The 25,775-nt window shown below is 43.0% G+C and overlaps 1 protein-coding gene across 2 annotated transcripts in view; it reads right to left on the bottom strand.

Moving 5' to 3' along the window:
* CABLES1 (Cdk5 and Abl enzyme substrate 1) overlaps positions 1-25,775 on the bottom strand; it is a 123,017-nt gene that overhangs the window by 77,252 nt on the left and 19,990 nt on the right. The window contains exon 1 of one of the 2 annotated variants that reach the window (XM_040354066.1): positions 20,071-20,837. The exons of the other annotated variant lie outside the window; for it this stretch is intronic. Within the exon in view, the coding sequence (XP_040210000.1) occupies positions 20,071-20,729 (659 nt within the window). The 5' untranslated portion in view covers positions 20,730-20,837. Of the gene's footprint in view, positions 1-20,070; positions 20,838-25,775 lie in introns of those variants that run through there. 2 annotated transcript variants of the gene reach the window in all.

Here is a 25,775-nt window from a genome sequence, read left to right as displayed (position 1 = left end):
AGTTGTGATCACAACGGGGCAGACGCTTCCGCTGCCTGTTGTGATGGCAATTTCAGAAGTGTACGGCGCTGCAAGCTTTACATATTGTGCATATGCGAGAATGGGTGGTGCATGCTGGTTGCTCAGCTGCACCGTATCCTGGAAGATAGTGCTTGTGGGAGTCACATGCCCACAAGCAATATGGAACATGCCAGGAGGGAGGAATTTTAGGATATCGTATGATCGGAAATCGGCAAACGATTCCTAAAACGTGAGCAATATAACAAATAGTATTTAAAAAACTATATTCATCCAAAAAAAATAAAAACATTTTTAAACAGTTGGAACTCTGGAGGGATGCATTCATGAATTTGGATTCATCTTAGATGTCCTTGGCCAATTTATGCAGAATTCTTACTATTCGTTGTTCTTAAAAAAAAAGGCACAACCTGTCAGAAAGGACTTATGCAGATAGCAAATGCTAGGAGCACCCCTTGTGTCCCTCCCCCCCCCACTCTTAAATATCAGTGTTAGCCATTTAGAGCCTACATTAAAGTTAAAGTTAGTTATGCAGATAGCAGAGGAAGGAGACTAGCAGACGAAGGAGACTGCAGACAGAAATCATACTCGCTGCTTTGGATTGAGGCAAGTACACACTATAGAGGGATATGCTTTGTTCATTTTTTATGTTAGAGGTTTACAACCACTTTAAGGCTGTATTCCAAAAGGATGCCTAGGAGAAAAGCAGCTGGAAAACATAGTAAAGGGTGCGTTTTTGCATACGCGTTTATGCATTACATTGACCAGAATACCAATTTACTGTATTCTGGCAATTAGTGTATTAATGTGCGCGTTTATGCACGTTTCCGTGTTTTTTCAGCCCAAACGCTCCTCTTCAGAATGCAAAAGCGATTCATTTTTTTTTTACTTCTAAACGCCTGTAAATGACCATGTGTGCAGAGAAACAGACTAACATGGAAGGGCATTTAGAGGCAGAGAAAAATTAAGTCAAATGCCTGTTACAACAGGCATCTTTTAGCTACAGTGCGCATGATGCCGAAGGCTTGTGACTGAGGTCATTTTGTCTGTTTCTTAAGAACTTGTTTTCTTAATGCAATTTTAGGATTTCAAAAGCAGCCTAAAGCATCCCAGAAGCAAACTAGAGGAGCAACTCAGAAGCAAATCAAATGCAGGTCAAAGCAACAGAAAAGTATACTGCATTAAAATTAGACTTAAGATCAGCAGGTTTAAAAAAAATAATAATAATAAAAAAAAAAAAAAAAAAAAAAAAAAAAAGTACTGAAAATCATCTTGAAGGAAAAAAATAAACTGTACTGTATACAACTTCCTTTTGTGCTTGAAGCCTGTTTATACAAAGCCCTAAATTAACCGTCAGTCTGAAAAAGTTATGAACCGACATTTCACTTCAGCTGGAGTAACTACCTGAAATCTGCCTTTATACTGTATGTAAATCCATGGCAAATGAAAAAAAGTGTAAAGCTGAACTGCAGAAAAAGCTAAATATTGTCTAGTCAAAAAGAGAGTGTCGCCTCAATTACGACTAGTAAATTATATACAGTGTGCCATCATCCAGAATATGTTATCAGTGCCTTGAAAATCCTAGCCAACACCTCTGACCAATGACTATGGCTGGACAATAGGCCCCAAGCAGCCTATTCTCCTATACTCATCTGGTCCCTATTTTTCAACTAAATATTGTCTAAATAGAAGAGCCATGTGTGTTCATATTTTTGTTAGTTATTTTTTACTTTTAATTATTATTATTTTTTTTTGGGAGGGGGAGCGTTTGGTGAGATATCAGGGGTCTAAACAGACCCCCGTATCTCTATTTCTGAGACAGAGAAAGGGACTGAAGATAGTCATTTTCTCTGCAGCACATTACATGAATGAATGAGAATATGTATAGAGATTCCATTTTTTTATAAAATGACAGTCTGATACATTGTAACACTATCGTGGTTACAATGATCAGCTGTCAGTGGATATAGCAACGATCGCTGCCCATATCCATTGTAGGGGGGGGGTGGGTAAACACATGTTTATGAGGCCCCCCAAAGCCCCAACTTCACCCCCCCCCGCCCCCCCCTCTGCAATCCCCAGCCTGACAGTTCACGGAGATCTGTGCAGGGAGAAGATACAAGCGGGGGGAGGAGAGATGCTGCTCAGAGTGGCCATGAACCGGGGGAGCAGGGGCAGTTGGGGGGGGGGTGATCTGACACATCTGGGTCCCCCCGAAACCCCATGCAGCACCTGAAGTCGGGGAGAGCGGCAGAGAAGAGATGCCGGCTAATGGTGGTGGCTGCGGGGGATCCGGTTTGCGGCAGAGTCAGGTTGGGTGGAGGGGGGAAATCAGTGCTGGGGGGGGGTTAAGGGGATAGTAAAAAGAGAGGGGGGCAGTTTAAGATGAAAGGAAGTGGCGAGAGGTAGAGTGGCAGGGAACAGGAAAGCGGCAGGATGGGTGGGGGCAGTGACATTTAGGGTTAATAAATCTGATCAGTGGGTTGTAATCCGCTAATCAGAGTTATAGAATTGTTCAGCAGTGTCTGCTGAACAATTCTGATATAAGCTTATGGTCATTGAAGTGACCATAGGCTTATAGGAGAGGGAGAAATGAGCTCTGTATGCTGTATGGACTTGGCCACCTGCAGGCACTTCTGTAGGTCCGTACGGCGTATGGACTTGGCAGCGAAAGGGTTAAGGGGTTTCTGATGCTGGGAGGCGGAGTTTTGGTCATGTGACCACCGTGATTGGCTGTCACATGCTTGGAAAGACACTACTTGCGATCAGGAACTTTCCGTTAGCAGCCTGTAACTGTGCCAGGAGTGTGCAGGTACGCATAAATGTGGCTGCTGGGCATTAAGGCCCACGCGCCGAGAGGCCGCATTTATGTGTACGGATGGCGTAAAGAATTTAAAAATAGCCTGCTTGTTGCATTTTTGATATTGCTTCCAAACTGTGATAGCAGAGGAAAATCAAACTCAAAATGTAGGCTAAAAGCTGCCCATACATGAGTAGAATTTTTAACGAAAATTCTTAGGAAAATAAAGTTTGCTTTTCTAATTGGTGAATCAAATTGATGTTTGTAACTGCAGTGATGAGAAAATTTGAAGGAGCTGGATGGGAAAAAAAAAATCTTGAACGCATTTCAGACAGTATGTGGTTTTCCCTTCAATCCATTCATTCTAAAATCAAATGTTAAAAGCAAACAAGATCTTTTGAACGGCAAAACAATTTGTACAAAATTTTCCTAAAGACTTCCTGAGAATTTTTATTTGAATCCATCTATGGCCAGCTTTAAAGCGGAGTTCCACCCAAAAGTGGAACTTCCGCTTTAAGCAGTCCTTACCCCACATTTGGCATGCAATTTTTTTGGGGGGAGTGGGGGCTTCGGTAGGAGTGGGACTTCCTGTCCCACTTCCTCCTTCTGCCCAGGGACCACCTCGGCGACTTCTCTTCTCACCTTAGGCCCCTCCCTTTGGGCGATCTCCAGGGACACGTGACAGGTCCCATGAAATCGCCCGTCCTCTCAGAGCGCACACTATGAATGGAGGCACCGGCCGGAAGGGGGGGGGTTGGAGGAGCGGAGCAGGTAAGTGTCTGTTTATTAAAAGTCAGCAGCTACACTTTTTGTAGCTGCGGACTTTTAATAAACACTAAGGCCTCGTACACACGGCCGAACATGTCTGCTGAAACTGGTCTGCGGACCAGTTTCCGCGGACATGTCCGACCGTGTGTAGGGCCTAGCGGACCGGATTCCTGGCCGAGCGGACAGGTTTCCAGCTCACAAAAGTTTCTTAGCATGCTAAGAAACATGTCCGCTGGAAAGCTGTCCGTCGGACATGTCCGATGGTCAGTACGACTCATCGGACATGTCCGCTGGCCCGAAATCCCGTGCATGCCTCGAAGTGATTCGACGCATGCGTGGAAGCATTGAACTTCCGGGTTCGCGCACATCGACGCGTCATCGTCGCCGATATGTCGCCACCGCGTTTTCTGTTCGCGGGGAATTTGGTCTGATGGTGTGTACACACATCAGACCAAATTCTGCCAGCAGACATGTCAGATGAAAACGGTCCGCGGACCGTTTTCATCGGACATGTCGGGTCGTGTGTACGAGGCCTAAAAGGCTGGAACTCCCCTTTAAACTCCTTTCAGGAGTATGCTTTTCATCTGTGTTAAAAAAAATAAAAAAAATAATCAGTATTGCTCTTTCCTTGACTCTTTCCCCACAAAATGACCCTGGTATTGCTAGCAAGAAAAGGCACAACACCAAAAAAAATTAGTCATGGTGGCCAATATTATGTTTGAGTACGGTGGTAAAAATGTTACATTCAGTAACTACTCAAACTGATCTTATTCTGCCCATTGCTGCAAAACTATTAGTAATGCAATTATTATTGATCTGATAATATTTGATCGTCAGAAGCTTTGTAGACTATCGCCTTGACTAGGCAGACTGGTTTTTCCAGGTTCAATAAAAAGGTGACAAGTGTGGCATAAAAACAGGTGTGTCAGCACATTGTAGAAGAAAGATTACGCCCAAAATCACCTGACGCTCGACAGTTCACAGTTATTTCATAACACATTTAAACAACGTGTGTCAAATGATAACATTTCTATAGATAAGAGCAATGCTCTCTACATCTCTAATTCCAGCCGATTACCAAAGACAAGCAAACTATAAGGCCCCATTCACACCTGAGCGTAGCGTTTTTAGGCAGAAAGTTGCCCGATTTTTGCACAGGTCAAAAAAGTCACCAATGTAAAAAGCCTGTAATCTGCCTAGACAAAAAAAAGTTCCAGAACTTGTTTGAGCTTCAGGTGTTTTGGAACTTCTGGCTTCAAAAGTTTTGGAGTCGAGATGTGAAGCATCTCCATAGAACAGGGGTGTCAAACTCAATTTCATCGTGGGCCGCATCAGCATTATGATCAGTGGTGCATTTAGGTTTTGTGCTCCCCTAAGCCTGACTAAACTTGTGTACCCCCTAATTAAAATATGACCCATCCCTTCCTGTTTGGCTATGGGGAAGGAAGTGAAGGGAAATCTCTGCAATGGGGCAGATTGGTAAAAAATTTGAGGAGAGGTGCGAGGGCCACACGAAATGGCCCGGATTCGGCCCGCGGGCCTTGTGTTTGCCACCTATGCCATAGAGAATAATTGATTTTTCCCCTCCAGCATTTTGTAGCTTCAGGCTTCAAGCTACAAAACGCTCAGGTGTGAATGGGACCTAAATATACAAATTAAAGGATCACTAAAGGAATTTTTTTTTTTAGCTAAATAGCTTCCTTTACCTTACTGCAGTACTGGTTTTATGTCCTCATTGTTCGTTTTTGCTTTGAAGTAGCTGTAATTCTGCTGTGATCTCCACACTTCCTGCTTGTCTGGCTCCTTATGAAAAATCTCATGGGAGCTTCTCACTGTGGTCCAAGCTGTGTGTCTAAAACTCATCAGAACCAATCAGATTCATTTTAAAAACAAAACACTGCCCTGGATTTGTTTGTTTTTGTTCTGTGGGTCTCTTTACTTCACAGAAACATGAAACCAGTTTAAAAACGAAAGTGAAACTGTAGGTACATTATATGGATTGAATTTAATCTATTTTTAATCATTTTTAAAAGCAATCAGTTAACGTTTATGTCTCTATACCCTGTAAACAGTCATTTCAGCAAAAAAAATGTTTTCCTTTAGTGACCCTTTAACAGACACCCAGAATAATGGCAGTATCCCCTCAAACTGTGGGAAGAAGGAACATCTCATACACGCTTTTCATGCCTGGAGTAGCAATGGCACATCTACGTCAAAGGGGATGATGGGGGTGTCGCTGATTGGGAACAAGATTCCAGCGCACTTGTGAAATATCATGCTTGTTTCAGGGTCTTGGTCCATTATGGCAGCCAAAGAAGATAACCCAGTGGCACCCACGTAAAAAGTGCCAGTTGCCATAAGACACCTCATTTGTGCGTCAATATGAAGTAGTAAAAATAGAGGGTGGTCACACAAGAGGCCGGAAAATGAGAAATATTTCATGATTATTATGCATTCTTTTTTGTAGCTTTTCACATTTTCCTCTCTAGCACCTGAGAAGGTCAAAAGCTCAAGGGGAAATTTCCAAACTAGAACTCATGCATGCAGCCGTATGAAAATACAGAAAATAACACGCAGGATTTCTCTGGCAGAAACATCCTGTGTAAAATGGTTCTGTAAGTTGTACCAGGGTGGATTTGATTTAAATCAAGTCAATTTAAATCGCTAGTAAAAAAGCTTGATTAAAATCATACATTATTAAAAGAGCAACTGTCATCTCTGTCCCTCAGCGGCTCCTCTTCTTACCCGCTGTTGACTCACCGACAGTCCCATTCACTTTAACGGTGATGCAGCAGTGACACAAGGTGAGGGATGTGACGGCAGCAGGTGAGCGGATGCCCACTAACTGGCGCCACCATGATGGATCTGAAATGACAGGTGCTCTTTAAATGTAAGGATTTGTTCTTGCTGGTAGTTAGAATCGTTAATATTTGTAAACAAAATGAAGGTTTCCTGTATTGAATAATAAGCCGTCAGGTTAGTAAAAGAGCAATATCAGAACTGTTTCAATCATACAGTTTGTAGTGTACATAGATTAGCAAAACAATGGGATAAAGGAATATTCCTGAACTTTGTTTTATCTCATGGTTACTGTGAAATTGTGTAAATGCATCAATGCAGTGCATGGATTCATTGAATGAGTTTACCAAAAATGTAAATATTGCAGAATATATCGCCTCATGCTACTACATAACCAAGCTCCATTTCATGCTGATCAAACTAAATTGATGTATCTTAAATAGATTTTTACTCCAAAAGCATTTTATTAAAATAAGTTTGATAAAAAAAAAAAAGTTTTATTTAAATCAAAAAAGATCCGATTTCGTTTTAAGAATCATTGATTTATATTCACCCTGTGTTGTACTCATGCAGGGTTTGAGCAATGTTTAAATACATACACTATATTACCAAAAATATTGGGACGCCTGCCCTTACACGCACATGAACGTTAATGGCATCCCAGTCTTAGTCCATGTGTTCAATATTGAGTTGGCCCACCCTTTGCAGGTAGAACAGCTTCAACTCTTCTGGGAAGGCTGTCCACAAGGTTTAGGAGTGTGTCTATGGGAATATTTGACCATTCTTCCAGAATTGCATTTGGACGAGAAGGCCTGGCTCGTAGTCTCCGCTCTAATTCATCCAAAATGTGTTCTAATGGGTTGAGGTCAGGACACTGTGTAGGCCAGTCAAGTTCCTCCACATCAAACTCAATCATCCGTGTCTTTATGGACCATTAGGCCCCTTTTAGACGGAGCAGATCCATCCAAGTGGATCCGCCTGCTTAGCATGTGGGGGGGGGGGTCTCTTTGCTGATCCCAGCTGAGCAGGGCGGATAACAGGTTCATATGCAGAGCAGACACAGCCCACTCTCCTCTATGGGGCGTGTTTAGATGGAAGCAGACTGCATGTCAGTTTCCATCTGATTGTCATGTGATCTGATCCGCCAAACGTATGGTGAACGTATCCCCAGCCATCTGTTTTTAGCGGACCGGAAACATGACAACCGTAGCCACATAGAGATCAATAGTTGGTCAAATCGGGTCCACCTGAAAAATGGACAGGCGGACCTGATTGGTCTGCTGTTGTGAAAGGGGCCTTACAGTTCTTATCTTGGACAGAAAAGATTTCCAACAGTTGACCATAATGTTCAGGCTAAAGTACTGCCTTTTAACTGACAAAGTAGCCAAAACCTCAAATAGATCATTCTGCAGGCAGCATAGCCGACATAATTATCCATTAAAAGGCTAAATGCAATGAAAAAGAAGAGTGACAAAGGTGCTGAAAGTGAACACTAAAGAAAGTGGGGATACTAGGGGCAGCTAATGTCAAGTCATGGGGCCATTGCTGAGATATTGATTATATAGCCTCTACTAGAAGAGCTTATGAGCAGACACTAATGCCGCGTACACACGATCAGTTCGTCTGATGGACCATTTTCAGTTTTTTATCCATCAGTCAAAAAACTAGGAACTGGTTTTAAAATTATCTGACGGTTAAAAAACCAATAGAAAAAAAACGATCGTCTGTGGGTACGTCCATCGGTTAAAAATCCACGCATGCTCAGAATCAAGTCGACCATGCTCGGAAGCATTGAACTTCATTTTTCGCAGCACGTCATTGTGTTTTACATCACCGTGTTGGACACGATCGGATTTTTAACCGATGGTGTGTAGGCAAGACTGATCATCAGTCAGCTTCATCGGATATCTGATGAAAAAATCCATCAGACCGTTTTCATCAGATGAACTGATCGTGTGTACAGGGCATAAAGCCTCCTACACACGATCAGATTTTCAGACGACCTTTCGTAGTTTTTTGTTGCATGCTAGTCCCATGTCGAAAGTTAAGCTGTTACTCCCCATAAAAAAATTCTCGTAAGACAAAATTGAACTTCAGAAGTGACGTAATGTGTTGAATAGTTTTGTACGTGTTCTTTCATTTCTGAGCATGTGTGTAGTCTTGCTATTAAGATTTTTTTTGGATGCAAACCGTACTCATTAAAACGAAAAATCGGAATCGGCTGTTGAAAGCACCACACTACAGATCATTCATCAGACTAAATTTTACTTCCAATTTTTCTATTGTGTGTCTTTAGGCAAAGCCAAAGCATCAACGGATCTATCAGTTATATTCTGTGAGAGAGAGCATACATTCAGAGCCTCAAGTGCCAGCTCTACTTCAATGTAAATGTTATTGTACAGGTCTACTTTAAAATCAACCCATATGTACATGTTACCCCAAGTGCCGGTTGACACGGGGGCGACTTGGCCACCTGACAAGTCGCGCTCCATTCCGTACTATGGAACCTTTCGAATAGTCGCTCCGACCTGGAGAAAAGGTTCCTGTATGACTTTGGGGCGACTTACATTGACTTCAATACAGAAGTCATTTTGCAAGACGCCTCTGAAGTCGTGTGCAGATCGCCTTGTTTAGTCGCGCGGCAAGTCGTGCCGCCCCTGTGTGAACTGGCACTGAAACTGTTAGGCTCCACGGACACTGGACTTAAAAAAAAAAAAAAAAGTCTGTTCTCTTTGGAGTAAAAAACGCTCATATTAGAGCATTTTTTTGTACAAAGTCTAGACAAGTATTACGTTTTTTTCTGCCAGTGAGCTCCAATCAGAAACGCAAACAAGATGTTTTTTTTTTTTTTTTTTCTTCCCTCCAAACGTTGATCTTAAGATATGCCTGTAAATGTCCTAATGTGCATGGGCACATATTACAACATTGAGCTGCTTCTACAGACAGAACACAAAACTCCTGTAGAAGCAACGTTTTTTTTTTACAGCAGTGTGCATGGAGCCTTAAAGTTCTTACTATGGCAAAGTAACAGAAGGACTTGCCTTACCTGGAGAAAAATGTTGCTTTAGGATCCCTCCAGTGCTATTCACATAACCAAAAGTCTAGGCATTTGGTTGTGTGTCCCTTCCTGAACAGGAGGGACTTTATAATACAAACTGACTGATCCTCTTTTCAGCTGGAATCGTGCGATTAGTGTTTCAGCTTTTGGCTCTGGGATCGGTGCTGGAGAAAGCCTGCAGCAGAGATTTCCTTAGGAATGGCATTTTAGATTCTCTATTTGTTTATCCAAAGCAAGGCTATAAAACCTGAACTACTTGTATACAGGCAAATATACATTTGAAAGCTATGCTGTATATGGCAATGGGTTTACAGTGCCTTGCAAAAGTATTCGGCCCCCTTGAACTTTGCGACCTTTTGCCACATTTCCTCTTGGCTGCATCTCTGATCAGTCTTCTCCTTGTATGAGCTGAAAGTTTAGAGGGACGGCCAGGTCTTCGTAGATTTGCAGTGGTCTGATACTCCTTTCATTTCAATATTATCGCTTGCACAGTGCTCCTTGGGATGTTTAAAGCTTGGGAAATCTTTTTGTATCCAAATTCGGCTTTAAACTTCTCCACAACAGTATCTGGGACCTGCCTGGTGTGTTCCTTGTTCTTCATGATGCTCTCTGCGCTTTAAACTGACCTCTGAGACTATCACACTTTTATACGGAGACTTGATTACACACAGGTGGATTCTATTTATCATCATTAGTCATTTAGGTCAACATTGGATCATTCAGAGATCCCCACTGAACTTCTGGAGAGAGTTTGCTGCACTGAAAGTAAAAGGGGCTGAATAATTTTGCACGTCCAATTTTTCAGTTTTTTATTTGTTAAAAAAGTTTGAAAGATCCAATAAATTTCGTTCCACTTCATGATTGTGTCCCACTTGTTGTTGATTCTTCAAAAAAAATTACAGTTTTATATCTTTATGTTTGAAGCCTGAAATGTGGCAAAAGGTCGCAAAGTTCAAGGGGGCCGAATACTTTTGCAAGGCACTGTATCTGCGAAAGGATTTGTAATCTGTCTTGTGATCCATGGACCCCACCAAACACCATCGAGCAAATGGTGCTTCCACTTTTCTCCAGGCAACGTATTTTAGGTCACCAACCCAACCAATCACACCTCCAAAAACTGAACAATGGAGGAGTTATTGCAAGGCGATCCATCTCCATACTCTCCATTCTTAAACTGGTCATACATTTAGGCCTGCTTCACACTAGGGCGATTTCTGATGCGACTTAAGTTGTACAGAATCGCATGACAATGGAAACCACATTGTTTTCAATGGTGCCCGTTCACATCAATGCAGTGATGGCGCAGTGCGGCTTTGGGGAAGGGTCCTGTACCACTCTGGTGCCATGCACTGAGATTTTAAAGTCAATGGAAACATATAAGAAACCCATGTACATGAGTAGTAGTAGGAATAGTGTCCAAACACACGTACAAGTAAAATGGCATTACAAATTGCAGAGCACATGCTCACAAATCGCATAGCAGCTGCAATGTATCATGGCTTGCAAAACTGATTGCATTATTTGAACCAAGCCTTTGATTTATTTCATGGGTACAGCAATACAGCCTTATTCTCTTCTCCCTGAAGTTTCAGGCTCTGGGTGGTCCTTTGGCATCATCATGTACAATGTAGGGTCATTATCCCTTCATTGTATGTGGAGGGGTTGGACAGATTGAAGGAGTCTGCTGGAGTGAGGAAAATGTAGGAAATACATCCTCTTCTGCAACCCCCTAGACTCCATAAGCCTTGCAGTGTGTTGGGGGAGGGAAATGAGGTGTTTCAAGGGTATTTTTTTTATTGTGCCCAGAGTTGGGTTTTGACATTTCCTTTTTTGATGGGGTTCAGCTATATCACAGCTTTAATGTAAAGGGCAACTTTAAAAGTTTGATGAAAACCACACATGTAATTTTGTATACCGGGATTGGAAACTGCGTTGAGGAGACGGCGGGTTTCCTGAGAGGTTTTGGGAGTTTTGTTAGGTCTCCCTATAACAGGCATACGAAAGAGGAGGGGCAATCACCATATCATTGAATCCAGTGTACTGGCCACATCCCTATAGTATAAAACAAACAGCTGTCGTCGTCGCCCCCCCCCCCCCCCCAAGGTGGGACTTTGAAAGCCAGACACTCTATTGTTGTAGAAACAATATTTATTTCATGGAAAATGTCAACAGACATGCGTACAATGAGATGAATGTAATTCAAGTGTGTAACGTTGCAAACATATATAAAACATAAAGCAAAGAACAACAACCAAAAAACAAGCACACAACAGTATGACACTACAACTCTCCTATGAATGATGATCCCTGGTACCCGACGCGTTTCCGGTCTACAACCTCTGTATGTGTGCGTGTGCCTGTATGTATGTCTGTGTGCATGTGTCTGTATGTGTGTGCATGTGTCTGTATGTGTGTGCATGTGTCTGTATGTGTGTGCGTGTGCATTCATGTATGTCTGTGTGTATGTGCATTTGTCTTTATGTGTGTATGTATGTTACTTTAATTCCGGACCCCCCCCCCCCCCATTCCTGTACCATCAGAACTGCATTCAACAGGTGGTTAAGAGGCATTATGTTGCCTCCTCACGACCCGTTTTATGCCCGTAAATGCAGCCTCACTATACCGCAACAGTGCAATGCACAGTTGCGGGGTAGTTGCAGTGCAGCCCCATTCACCCTGGGTATACCTCCAGCTGCAGCCATAGCATATGTACACCCCCAGCTGCTGCCTATGCATCAAAAAGGGGGAGAAGTTGATGGTGGTAAAAACAGCTCAACCATGTGGTTTTACTGCCCCTCCAACCTGACATGTGAACAAGCCCTCGGTTCACATCGGTGTGGCTGTGTATAGGGCAGTCCATTAATTTCAATGGGCTTCCCTACCCACAAAAATGCAGGGAAAGAAGTCCCCGACTTTTTTTTTTTTTTTTTTTTATTGCACTGCACCAAAAGCACCCTACATTTTTCAATGTGTGGGGTACCATTAAGAATTAACGGTACGCCTAAAAAGCAGAACATTCGTCTGTGTGTCGGGAACGAGCGCGACAAAGGCAAGAGAATTCTTGTTGGGCAGTGTATTAGTGCTCAAACGAACGCACTTAGACCAAATTTTAATGGTTCAAAAAAATGTCAGGCGAAATGGTCAGCCCTCACGCATTTTCACTTTATCAAATCTGGCCCTCTTTGAAAAAAGTTTGGACACCCCTGCCCTATAAAGTGTGTGAGATTTTTTACACAAACACAAAATACTGTTAGCAATGCAAAAAACAGAGTTTCCAGAGGCATTCGTGTTCACTAAATGTTCATGTTTAAAAAAAAAAATAATACAATTAGCATATTTTTGTACTAGCCAAGTAAGCTCCTTCTTCAAACTGCTGGCTGCAATACAACTTGGTCATATGAGAGGTGTAGACTGACAGTTGTGCCAATTCCACTACAAACTACCAACACCACAGATGTCAAGGGGAGAGGGAGGGGAGAAGAGAGGATACTGAAGCAAAAAAAAAAAAATATATATAAAAAAAAAATACAAAATGATATCTATAACTATCTCTATATAAATAGATAGATATCTCTATCTTGCACATAGCTTTTTCTTCTAAAAATATTTAAAAAATGAAAAGTTATATGTTGGAAGCAGTTTGTTGATCTTTTTAAATGCATTTTAAACAAAGTTTTATGTCTTTTATATGTAGATGACAAAATACAAATAGAAGATAATGAATTAATAAAATATCAGCACTAAATCAAAACAGTAATAACTGTGATTAATGACATTAGAATAAATCAATAAAAATAACATAAAAAATTAGAGCAAACACCTCTAATAAATAACGTGAATAAAAAAAGTCCAGTGCCAAAATATGATGGTTAACATTAACAAAATTCTTATTAGGTGAAAAAATAAGTGCTTCAAAAAGGAAATACAAGTGTCACCGATCACAATCCAGAGATACAAACAGACTCCACCACCATGTGCAATGGCCGCTCACCTTCAGTCCAGAGACAATAGGCATCAAGCTGCTGGAGTTATCTCCATAGAATATAGTCCATCACAAATCACCTTTAGAGTAAGGTGACCATATTTTTTTAATAAAATCCGGGGACATTTCTCTGCCCGTCGCTGCCGCCGCCCACCTCACACCCTGTCAAGTCTTACTCTGGTCCGCGAGTCGCATGGCCGCGGTCACGGAGCTTTGAACCGGGTCCCACGGCTGGGTACAATCATGTACCTGTACGTGATTGTTAAATACCCAGCCGTGGGTCGTGGGCGCGCGCCCGCAACCCACGGCTGGGTATTTAACAATCACGTACAGGTACGTGATTGTACCCAGCCGTGCCATTTTGCCAATGTATATCGGCGTTAGGCAGTCCTTAAGTGGTTAAATATGGCACTTGTGTCCCCTCCCATGATTACAACTGCACACCCTGCAAGCCGCAACAACTATATAACGTACACATGCTGGATTTAGAAGGCTGTTCTGCCTATTCAGAACAAGGAAATTAATTATTTAGGACCCATTTACATTGGTGCTGTGCGTTAATGAATGGAATACAATTCAAAATAAATGGCACCTCAATGTGCCAACTCTTATAAAAGGTGTGTTGCAAAAATGAATGTTGCCGCAATGCAAAATGTATATCAACCCTGGTTGTTTTAGATCAATTTTTTATTTTTTTAAATTCTTCAAATTAAACAAAGATAAATAGACAATTTTGGAAGATGCAATTGAAAAAGTATTCATACCCTTGAAATGTTCCACATTTTGTCATGTTACAACCAAAAATGTAAATGTATTTTATTGGGATTTTATGCGATAGACCAACACAAAACTGCCACATGATTGTGAAGTGGAAATAAAAATAAATGGTTTTCAAATGTTTTTACAAATAAAAATATCTGAAAAGTGTGGCGTGCATTTGTATTCAGCCCCCTTTACTCCGATACCCCTAACTAAAATATAGTGGAACCGATTGCCTTCAGAAGTCACCTAATTAGTAAATATAGTCCACATGTGTGTAATATAATCTCAGTATAAAAACAGCTGTTCCGAGAAGCCCTCGGGAGGTTTGTTAGAGAACTTTAGTGAACAAACAACATCATGAAGGCAGAGGAACACACCAGGCAGGTCAGGGATAAAGTTGTTGGAAAAGTTTAAAGCAGGGTTAGGTTATAAAAAAACAAACACACACGCACACAGTTCAATCCATCATCCGAAAATGGAAAGAGTATGGCACAACTGCAAACCTACCAAGACATGGCCGTCCACCTGAACTGACAGGCCGTGCAAGGAGAGCATTAATCAGAGAAGTGGCCAAGAGGACCATGGTAACTCTGGAGGAGCCCAGTACACACAAACTTTTTCCGATCAGGTGTTTGCCCCATCAGAGTTTTTCCATTGGATAGTCTGGGGAATTCCGTTGAAGTTTAGATAGAGAACATGGTTTTCTTTTACTCCGATGGAATTCCGATGTGAGTTTGGCCGGGCAAAAGCCTGATTGTGTATACGGGGCATTAGTTGTGCACTCCACATATCTGGCCTTTATAGGAGGAGGGGGGGGGGGGGGAGCCATTGTTGAAACATGACAAAAAGTGGAAAATTTCAAGGGGTATTAATACATTTTTAAGGCACCGTATAACCAAAGCATTGTGAAAAACTGAAATCCAGTATTGTCACCAACAAAGTAAACTGGCAGCCACGTGATATAAATTGGTAAACTAATTGTAAACCAAATAAGAAACCAATTGTGTTTGCTTTGTTCCTACCCAAGACCTTTTACTCTCTAGTTCCTTGTCATGTCCTACTAGGCTCACCTCCATGACTTTTCCAAACAAAGCCTTTCCCATCCTATGAAATTCCCTACCCAAATCTTTCCAACTATCTCCTAATCTGACCACTTTTAGGTGATCCTTGAATACCTCTCTCTTCAGAGAAGCCTAACCTGCCTCCACCTAACAACTGTAGTACTTTTACTTTCCCCATCATCCCACCCCCTCAGTTAATACCTTTTGTATCACTTGACCCTCCCTTTTAGATTGCAAGCTCCAACAAGCAGGGCCCTTCAATTCCTCCTGTATTGAAAAGCCTGGTACACACTAGGAGTTTTTTTTTTCAGTTAACCAACGGGTTAAAAAAAAAAAAAAAACACACATACTGTAGGCTCCGTTCAGAGCCGCTGTACCAACAATCTGATATTAGCACAGTGATCTCCCCCGCTGAGCTGTTGTGTTCTAATGGGGGATGCCCCACCACCACAATAACACTCCCATCTCAGCCATTGGCTGCTGGTTTCCCAGCCTGCTCGGCCGGCTTCTGTTGGGCCGGCTGCCATATACATAGGCCGAATTTCGAATGTTTATTGCACTGGCTGATAGCGTTCTAGAAGTCCTAAATAATAATGACTAATAATCTGATGTTCAGTGTAGCCACGCTTTATGGCTTTGGTGCCTCCCCTTGATTATTAAATGCTGCCTCTCCTCATCTCGCTATTCTCTAGACAGAACTCTCTCCTTGGTGAAGGCACTGCTCCCACCCCAAGCTCTCTTATGTGCTTTCCCTCTGTCAGGAGCCAGGTATGAAGTGCTGGCATTGCTAAGTATAATGGAGCAGTGCTCTCTACCCCTGTCAGTGCAATTTGTACAAAAGCTAAATAAATCAGAACCTTTTATCTTCTTTAGTGTAAGGGGGGGGGGGGGGGGGACACAAAGTACTGACTACAAATATAACAGGACACACTGAAAAATGACCACCATAAAAAGGGCCTGCTTAGAATTGACCATCAATGTTAAGGGGCACACTGAGCTGAACACCAATGCGCTCAGCAAGCTGTGTTGTGCAATTACAGCCCTGACTGTTGCACATATTTGGTATGTTGTACATTACATAGTCCTGACTGCTGCACTATATAATCAATGCTGTCCTATCACAATTCTTTTTTTTTAAAATAAAATTATAGGGTCCTGGGGTCTTACAACAGCTGAGAACCACTGTATTAGATCAATGTGAATAAACTATACAGATCACACGTCAGTAATAGTGATGTACACGGTTATTTACATCAGCCACTGGAGTTTGCAGTTGAATGTTCTTACTACTCCAAACCGCTGTAGAGGGAAGCCAATTAACCACATAGTTTTACTTTGTGGGAGAGAACCATCTCTAACACACAAATCACTTGATGCCTTGGTGGACAGGCGCAGCATTGGATTTGGCATACAAAAGTATACTTAGGCTTTTCACTTCTGCAGTTCTCGAAAAAGGATTAGCCTTCAATGACACAATCTAGAACTCACTAGATCCTAAATGAACCAAATTTTACCCATTTCCACTTGCGAGTGTGCAGTACTGTGCTAAAAATGTCACACTAATACAACAGCTTTTATGTATTCTGCCTAAGTCCTAATGGCCCTTACACACGATCTGAATATCAAACGAAAAATGTAATTCGAGGAAGAATCGTACGATAATCGGATCGTTAGTACAAAGCTTTCGAGACCTGATCATGACAGTTCATCCGATACTTTCTCGGACAAGCACGAATTTTTTTATCATACAATACCAGATCGTACGATTTTCGTTTAGTCAGTACAGTTGTCCTCCGAAAAATACAATACAAATAAATTACAACACATGACATCACTTACGATTTTTTTTCTGTCGTACGAGAATTTTCATGACTTTAAAAACCTGTTTCTACTTGCGACTATTAAGTGAAAAAAGGCATAGGATCTGTTTGTGGTTTAATATATTAAAGTTTTGAAGTACAAAATACACAAACAGTGTAAACAAATTTGTGCACATGGGTGTAATCAAAATAGGAGGAGTTCTTTATTAGAAGGAAAAAAGGTCTAAAATACACTATATTGTCAAAGTATTGGGACGCCTAACTTTACACACACATAAATTTTATTGGTATCTCAGTCGTAGTCTGTAGGGTTCAATATTGAGTTGGCCCACTCCTTGTAACTAGAACAATTTCAACTCTTCTGGGAAGGCTGTCCACAAGGTTTAGGAGTGTGTCTAAGGGAATGACCATTCTTCCAGAAGTGCATTTGTGAGGTCAGGCGCTGATGTGGACGAGAAGGCCTGGCTCGCAGTCTCTGCTCTAATTCATCCCAAAGGTGTTCTATCGGGTTGAGGTCAGAACTCTGTGAAGGCCAGTCAAGTTCCTCCACCCCAAACTTGCTCATCCATGTCTTTATAGACCTGGACATGGACACAGACAAAGCCCACTTTGCTCTGTGGGCAGTCAGATGTAAACTATCCGGCTGTCCATTTACATCAGATTGTGATCTGATTTGGCCAGACAGAGAACAGATCCTCTTCTGCTTCTTTTTGCCCGGTCAATCTGGAGTTTGGCTGGTGTAAACGGACAAGTCCATTTACACCTGCCACTCCATAGAAGAGAACGCAGGATCCGATCAGATAGACCCGATCCGACCTCTCATGTGAAAGGGACCTAAATATGCACACTTGCATGCATACATTTACCAGCATACACTTCTAAAATCTGTTTACAGATAAAAGACTACTTTGTGCACCACTACTCGCATTTTTCTATGCTAGATCTTTCTGCCAGCTAGCAAAATCCAGCATTTACATGAGAATTTAAAATTACACCCGTGTTCACGAGCCCTCAAGAACAGTAAAGGGCCGACTAAGGGGATACATTCCAGTCTGCTGGTGGTAAAAACACAGGTGTGATCTGGCTGCAGGTTTTTAAAGAACTAGTGCGAACGAGGCCTAACTTGTATACAGACACTTTGCTAATAGCTTATTTCCACTCTCGTTAAAGCGGTGGTTCACCCTTAATAACAACAATCTACCATTAAATCAAGCATAGTAGCGCGAGCTACAGTATGCCTTTATTTATTTTTTGGGCGCCGTACTCACTGTTTAATGCCATAGTGAAGTTTCAGACTCCCCGCGGGGAATGGGCGTTCCTATGGAGAGGGAAGATGATTGACGGCCGGCTATGGCGCGTCACGCTTCTCCGGAAATAGCCGGAGTAGGTCTCGGCTCTTCACGGCGCCTGCACACAGACTAGGCGCAGGCGCCGTGAAGAGCCAAGTCCTATTTCGGCTATTTCCGGAGAAGCGTGACGCGCCATAGCCGGCCGTCAATCATCCTCCTTATGCATAACGCCCATTCCCCGAGTGAAGTCTGAAACTTCACTACGGGATTAAACTGTGAGTACGGGACCAAAAAATAAAATAAAGGCATACTGTAGCTTGATTTAATGCTAGAAAAAAAATTTTTTTTAGGGTGAACCCCCTCTTTAAACTGTATCTATAAGAACGAAGCAGAAATGTGAAAAGTGCTAGCTACACTATTGGTGCACTGTTGTGATGACTAGATTATTACTGGTGTGATTTGAAAACATACAGTCACATGGCCACAAAGCAGACAATTCAGCTCCAGGCTGCATGCTTGCACAATAAATCAGACCTAGGACCAAGGCCAAGGTGCTGTCATGCAGCATGTGTACTTCCTGTATATAGAACATCAATATTCTAATAGTTACTAATTACTGCAATGCATTTCAGGTTAGATCATAATCATATCAGTAAACCAAAATAGATTTGCATACCTCCCAACTTTTTGAGATGGGATTGACACCTATCAGCAAAAGTATGCAGGCATAGGACAGACCCCTTGCCACACCCCCTTAAAAGGAGAATTGTACAAAAAAAAAAAACAAGATTGGGTAAACTCACAAGTTTTTTTTACCACTACTATTCCTTTATATTGGATTTTGGAATTTACAAATGCAGCCGTTTAGAAATCAGATGAAAGATTTGGTGCTGGAAAACCCTTTTTGATAGATAAAAAGTGCATTTTAAATACATCTATATAGATCAGACCAAAATGAGGGACAAATGAGGAGCAACGAGGGACATTGCTCCAAATCAGGGACAATCCCTCAAAATCAGGGACAGTTAGGAGCTATGGATTTCCATTGTTGGCTTGACAAGTACTGTCAAAACCTTTACCTACTGTACATCTACCTACTGTATATCCTTTAATGCATGGGCTCTGAATAAAATGCAATTACTATAGCAGTTTTAAAATAAAATAAATAAAAAATAAGGCTAATGTTCATTTACTGCACTGATCGTAAAGAAGACCCGGGAGGATTATTTTCAGTACCGATCAGCAAGGCTGAATAAATAAAGGGGAGTACTGTAAGGGTGATGGCGGCTACAATAAGAGACCAGATTAAATTTACGTTTTTATAAGACTCATTTGGTAGCTGTCACCAATTATGCTATAGTGGCAGAACAAGATGTATCATTTTTGTGCTACAAAAGCAAATTATACTGGGACTTACTTTATATCCGCGATATATACACTAAGACATTGCTATGGTAACATCAGAGGATAGTTTACAATGGTGGTCCTGGTATTGTAGAAAAGTGGCCTTTATATCATTTGGAGCACCATGACCTCTCTATTCCTCACACTGCCTGGTATACCATCCTTGGCACCATCCCTCCCACTTACTGTAAGAGGAAGGTTTTGTGATTGTGTGTATATATTTCCAGAAAAGCAGAAATGGTTAGTCTGTCTTTCCGATTTGTGGAACCTGCTGGATAACAAATTGTTTGATTGGCTTTCTTTCCTTACCGTGACCTCTGGATTTCAAAGGCACTGCTGGTCCCACTCAGTATTTGGTCACTACAGCTGAAGACTGGGGTGGCTGAAGTCCTGCAAAAAGCAGCCGGTAAAATAGCAGAGGTGAGGGAGTTAAGACGGCCTCTGCTACCTATGCAAGGTGCTTGGACAGGGACCCCACTCCCTGCTGATGCTGGAACACTGCTTGTAAAGGCATCCTCCTCTTCTTCCTCATCATACTCCATTATCTGCTGTTTCCTTAACTGCATCTCTTGCTCCATCAGCTCCCGTCTCCCACCCACAGAAATAGGCATGGGTCCTGATGGAGAGGTTAGTCCTGTCTTGCTGAACGGTGCATGGACCTGATGTTGAGGAGTTGCAGGCAATGTTGCATTAAGTGATGTATTGTGCATTGCATCCTTTTCTGCAAGATGAGTAGTCGGCTGAGTCCTGCTTAGTGCACATGCAGTACCCTCCCTTGCTACCCCATTAGCCTGCAGGGGTCGCCCATCCAAGGAGATGTTGGTAAGGAAAGAGAGGGCAGCCTGTCTCCTGCGAGGATCCATGCGCTGCTGCCTCTTAATGTGATCCAGGCTATAGGAACCTGGAGACTGTATGGAGCCCACTGTCATCCCATTGATGTTGCTTTTGCTGCTAGTAGCAGCAGCCATAGTATATGCTAGAGAGATCAGCAGAGGCTGCAGGACAGCTTCATAGCAGCAGAATGCCAGATACACAGCAGCTCACACACACAGCAGTAGCAAGGCACTGCTTGTTATTGCTGTGTGCTGGGCGGGATCACAGATGACATGCTTCCTCTCTTCCCTTCCCCTGTTTATGCCTACTGCACGTGTGCAATAATGGGATGGATCTCCTCAATTTGCTTACAGTAGCCAACTTAAAGACCAGCTGCTCCCCCATGTGGATAAAACAAATATTACACTGTAAAAGAGAATTCATTAAGCATTGTGACGTAGTCAGTTGTTTTGTTTGCAATTGTTTATTCAGATTAACAACCGTGAAGTACTAAGTTTACTATAAATACAGGAACGTTACCTTAAAATGCATTCAAGATAACCTTGCATGGAGGGAACGCATTATTAATTTGTCAGAAAACTTTAAACGGGTGGGAAGTGTTATTAACATGCAACATACGCATACAGGAAACAAAACAAGTCTCAAGAACTTACTGAAGTCCATTGCAACATAAAAGAATAGTATGCATACATTCATTGAAGAATTCTGGCCTATGCATTAAAGCGGAAGATCAACTAAAATAAGTTTCTCCCGATTTTGACAGGTACCCACTTCCCTTACTTCTGGTCGGATTGCCGCAGCGATCAGAGCTGAAGCTGGGCACCCTTTCTGTCCCCTTTCTGTCCTACTCACAAAATTCACTGCAGCTTGTGCATGCGCAGTTGGAAGCCGTCTATGAAGCCAGTTTTCCTTAGTCAAGATGCTGGCGCCTACACAGGAAGCCAACTAAAGAATAGGCTCAGGTGAGGACATCGCTGGATCCAGGAGCAGGTAAGTGTCCTTATATTAAAAGAAAGCAGCTACAGTATTTGTATCTGCCGACTTCATTTTTTGGGGGAGACTGGAGCACCTCTTAAAAGGGGTTGTAAAAGGTAAACGGTTTTTCAACTTAATGCATTAAGGTTAAAAAACATCTGACAATACCGCCCCCCCCCCCCCCCCGTTATACTTACCTGACCTCTCGAAAGTCCCGCGCTCACCCGCGACATCCTCTTTGCGGTTGATTGGCTACAGTGGATGAATTCAAAGCAGCGCAGCCATTGGCTGGCGCTGCCGTCAATCAGATCCATTGATGCGGTGCGCCGGGGGCGGGGCCGAGTGATACAGTCGGTAGCTATGGCCGCCACTGTATCACGGGAGTGCGCCCGCAATAACTCAACACCATCGCTCGCATGAAGGTGTTGAGTCCTTGCAGGGTGCCAAGACAGGGTGGGGTGGAGCCAAGACAGCCGCCGAGGGACCCCAGAAGACCAGGTTTAGGGCCACTCTGTGCAAAACGAGCTGCACAGTGGAGGCAAATATAACATGTTTGTTATTTAAAAAAATAAAATAAAAATTAAATCTTTACTGATCCTTTAAGTTAGCTGGTTTCCTGCATATGGCCAAATTTGTTTAAGCTGGACGTGGGTTATAACCCTCGCTTAAAAAAAAAAAAAAAAAAAAAAATAAATAAATAAAAAGAAGTTTTGCTTTTATCTTGTTCAGTTTGACGGCAAAAGCTGTCCCAACTAAAATATTGAAAGGTTTAGGCCGCGTACACACGATCGGTCATAACCGATGAAAACGGACTGAAGGACCGTTTCATCGTTTAACCGATGAAGCTGACTGATGGTCTGATGTGCCTACACACCATCGGTTAAAAAAACGATCGTGTCAGATCGCTGTGACGTAAAACACAACGACGTGCTGAAAGAAACGAAGTTCAATGCTTCAAAGCATGCATCGACTTGATTCTGAGCATGCGTGGCCTTTTGAAATTGTCTGACTGCATCAATGCAGTGCATTCATTGAATGAGTTTTGAAGAATATACAGCCACATGCTACATAACTAAGCTCCATTTCATGCTGAATAAACTAAATTATTAATGTATCTTAAATAGGAAACTATCTTTTCACTCCAAAAGCATTTTATTCCAATAAAATTTGATTAGAAAAAATAAAAATTATATATCAGATTTAAATACAAAAAAAAAAAAAAAAAGATTTTTATCCACCCTGGTAGTAACCTTCAGATATGCTTTCAGCCAGCCATTTATTTAACAGGCTGCTGGCAGTGGGCTGTACACACCCCATGTGACTCCTGGGCACTGAAATACACCCATTTGTTATGCTGCAGACAGTTTCAACCAGTCTGCTCCCAGCCTTATCCCCACTCCACTGAGCTCCAAGATTTGATCATTTAACAATGCTATAATATTTATTTATTCTCTGTGATCTGAAGAACATTATCCATTAACATTCTTGGCCGTTTTTGTACAAGCCCCAAAATGAGCAGACCTTCTCCTACACCCCGGCGCGGCAAAACACTGGGTCTAGGTGAAATGCAAGGAGACCATTATACTCAGGGTAACATGGCAGTATGCCAATTAAAGCTGAACTCCAGGCAGTCACAAAAGGCAAACATTAATGGAGTTCTGTAATCATTAATACATCACTGAAATCCTTTTTCACATTCAAGAACCTGAATTTGACTTTGGTTCAGTCTTATGTACACACGCCATAAAACCACAACGGTTACAAGGATACTCCACCTTCCCCCCCCAAAAGGTGCCGCCCACACACACACACACACAAAACAGTGCAGTCACCATCTCCATATATTCCCCATTACTAATGTATGCCTATTGCCATGCTGAGAGCAGTGAAATGCTTTCAAATGAAGTATAGGGCTTTCTTTAATCGCCTGACAAATATCCTGTTAAAAGCAATCCCCACGTGTTACTTTTTAGGAGGGAGGACAAGGGCCCGACTGCCACACGTGAGGATGAGCCCTTACAGACAGTGCCGATCCTGACCTCCCTGGGGCCCTAAGCAAAATGACATGTGACATTAAAGTTGGGGGGGGGCTGACGAAAATGAAATGTCACATTAAAGTTGAGAAGCGAGGGGGGGGGGGGGGGGGTCGGTGGCCACTGCCGACAGTCATGTCACATCACATTGAAGGTTAAAGCGGATGTGCCACTAAAAAAATATATTAAAAGCCAGCAGCTACAAATACTGCAGCTGCTGACTTTTAATATAAGGACACTTACCTGTCCTGGAGTCCAGCGCCGATCGCAGCAGATGACGAGCGATCGCTCGTCACCCTGCTGCTCCCCCCTCCATCCACGGTGAGGGAACCAGGAAGTGAAGCGCTGCGGCTTCACTACCCGGTTCCCTACGGTGCATGCGCGAGTCGCGCTGCGCCCGCCGATTGGCTCCCGCTGTGTGCTGGGAGCCGAGTGTTCCCAGCATACAACGGGGGACAGACGGGAAGCAAGGAAAAAACCCGTCTTTTGCCCGTATCGTAGGGCCGGAAGTGGGTGCAGATACCTGTCTGTAGACAGGTATCTGCACCCCCCTCCCCCCTGAAAGGTGTCAAATGTGACACCGGAGGGGGGGGAGGGTGCCGATCAGCGCGACTTCACTTTAGAGTGGAGATCCGCTTTAAAGTTGAGAAGCGGGGGAGGGGGTGTTCTGCTGTCGGAAATGACATCTTACATTAAAGTGAGAAGCGGGGGGGCTGACTTCTTACCTCTACCCATGCAGCCAGTGAGTTGAAAGACGGGCTGAGGGGCCGAAAATGACTTCTCACCAGGCGGGGCCTCTAATAATTTGGGGGGCCCTCCTATAGGGGGGGGGTCGGACCCGGCTTACAGATATCGCACTTTCTGGATTTTGCCCTAGGTTAGAATGATGCGCCAATCACCTGCAGCTTCCTGGGCTACTGATGCCACACACAGGGCCGCCATCAGGAATTTTGGGGCCCCTTACCACAGCTTCATGCATGGACCCCCTGGAGAAGAGAGCGGGGGTGCCGTAAATGCAAGTGAATGTCATCTCACCTCTCCCTCCTCCAGCCACGGGTCGAGAAGCGGGGGTGCTTTGTACAGGCATGGTGTCTTTTAAAAGCAATGGTTAAAGGTTTAAGTCAAGTCTAGGGGTAGAGGAAAAGACTAATACTTAAAGTGGTTGTAACCCTCAGACATGAAATATGAACAAAGCCATTTCATGTGGCTCTCGCACCCCTCTTCCAGCACCCTTCTTCCAGCACCCACCTCATCCCCCCTCCCTCCCCCGTCTCAGCAACAGAGAGGACGACAGAACTTCACCAGATTCTGTGCTTCTCCGAGTAGCCACATAGAGGCCAGTCTCTGTCCCCAAGCTTGCCCCCCTCATCTCAGCAGTAGTCAGCAGCAGAGAGGAGGACAGGAATCCTCCTACAGATCCTATGCCTCTCTGTGCAGCCCCAGCACACCAAAGGATTGCGCTAAAAGAGCTGAAAATCCACGTAGTACATCACTACGTTTGTGTTTGTTGGCCGACAATTATTTTCCGTATGTATGCAAGACAAATTGCTTTGTCTGCGGAAAATCCGATCGTATATCGTATCGCTATAGAGAATTAAGGAAAACTTGCATTTTACCCTGTGTACCTAGACCAAGCATTTAACCTTTGCAGTGTGTAAAAGGGGTGCGGGGGGTTGGGGGCACCACTTTACAGGCAGTTTTTGTATAATTCATGGAGCTCAGCCTTAGCTAAGTGCATTCAATGCACATCTGAGGGGAGCATGAGCCATCACTGGGAACAATGCCGTTATCACACTTTCAGAATAAGTCTACTGCCTATGCCTAATGCCTTGTACACACGATCGGAATTTGCGATGGAAAAAGTCAGACAGACTTTTTCCATCGGAAATTCCGACCGTGTGTATGCCCCATCTGACTTTTTTCACCGGAAATTCCGAGGAATTCCGTCAGCGTTTAGATGGAGAACATGTTCTCTTTTACTCCGATGGAATTCCGATGTGATTTTGGCCGGTCAAAAGTCCGACCGTGTGTACGGGGCATAAGGGTTCCATTTGACTGATTTATGAGAATAACGTTTTCTGTATAAAAGAGGCAGCAAGCATCAGAAACAGGCATGTTCCAAGATCACCAGATAGTGTTTAAAGTGGTTGTAAACCCACGGTTACAACTTGT

Source organism: Rana temporaria, chromosome 5 (assembly GCF_905171775.1).
Source record: "Rana temporaria chromosome 5, aRanTem1.1, whole genome shotgun sequence".
In the NCBI taxonomy this organism is placed as follows: Eukaryota; Metazoa; Chordata; class Amphibia; order Anura; family Ranidae; genus Rana; species Rana temporaria.
The sequence above is the reverse complement of the archived record's forward strand: the minus strand, read 5'-3'. Positions and strand labels throughout refer to the sequence as shown.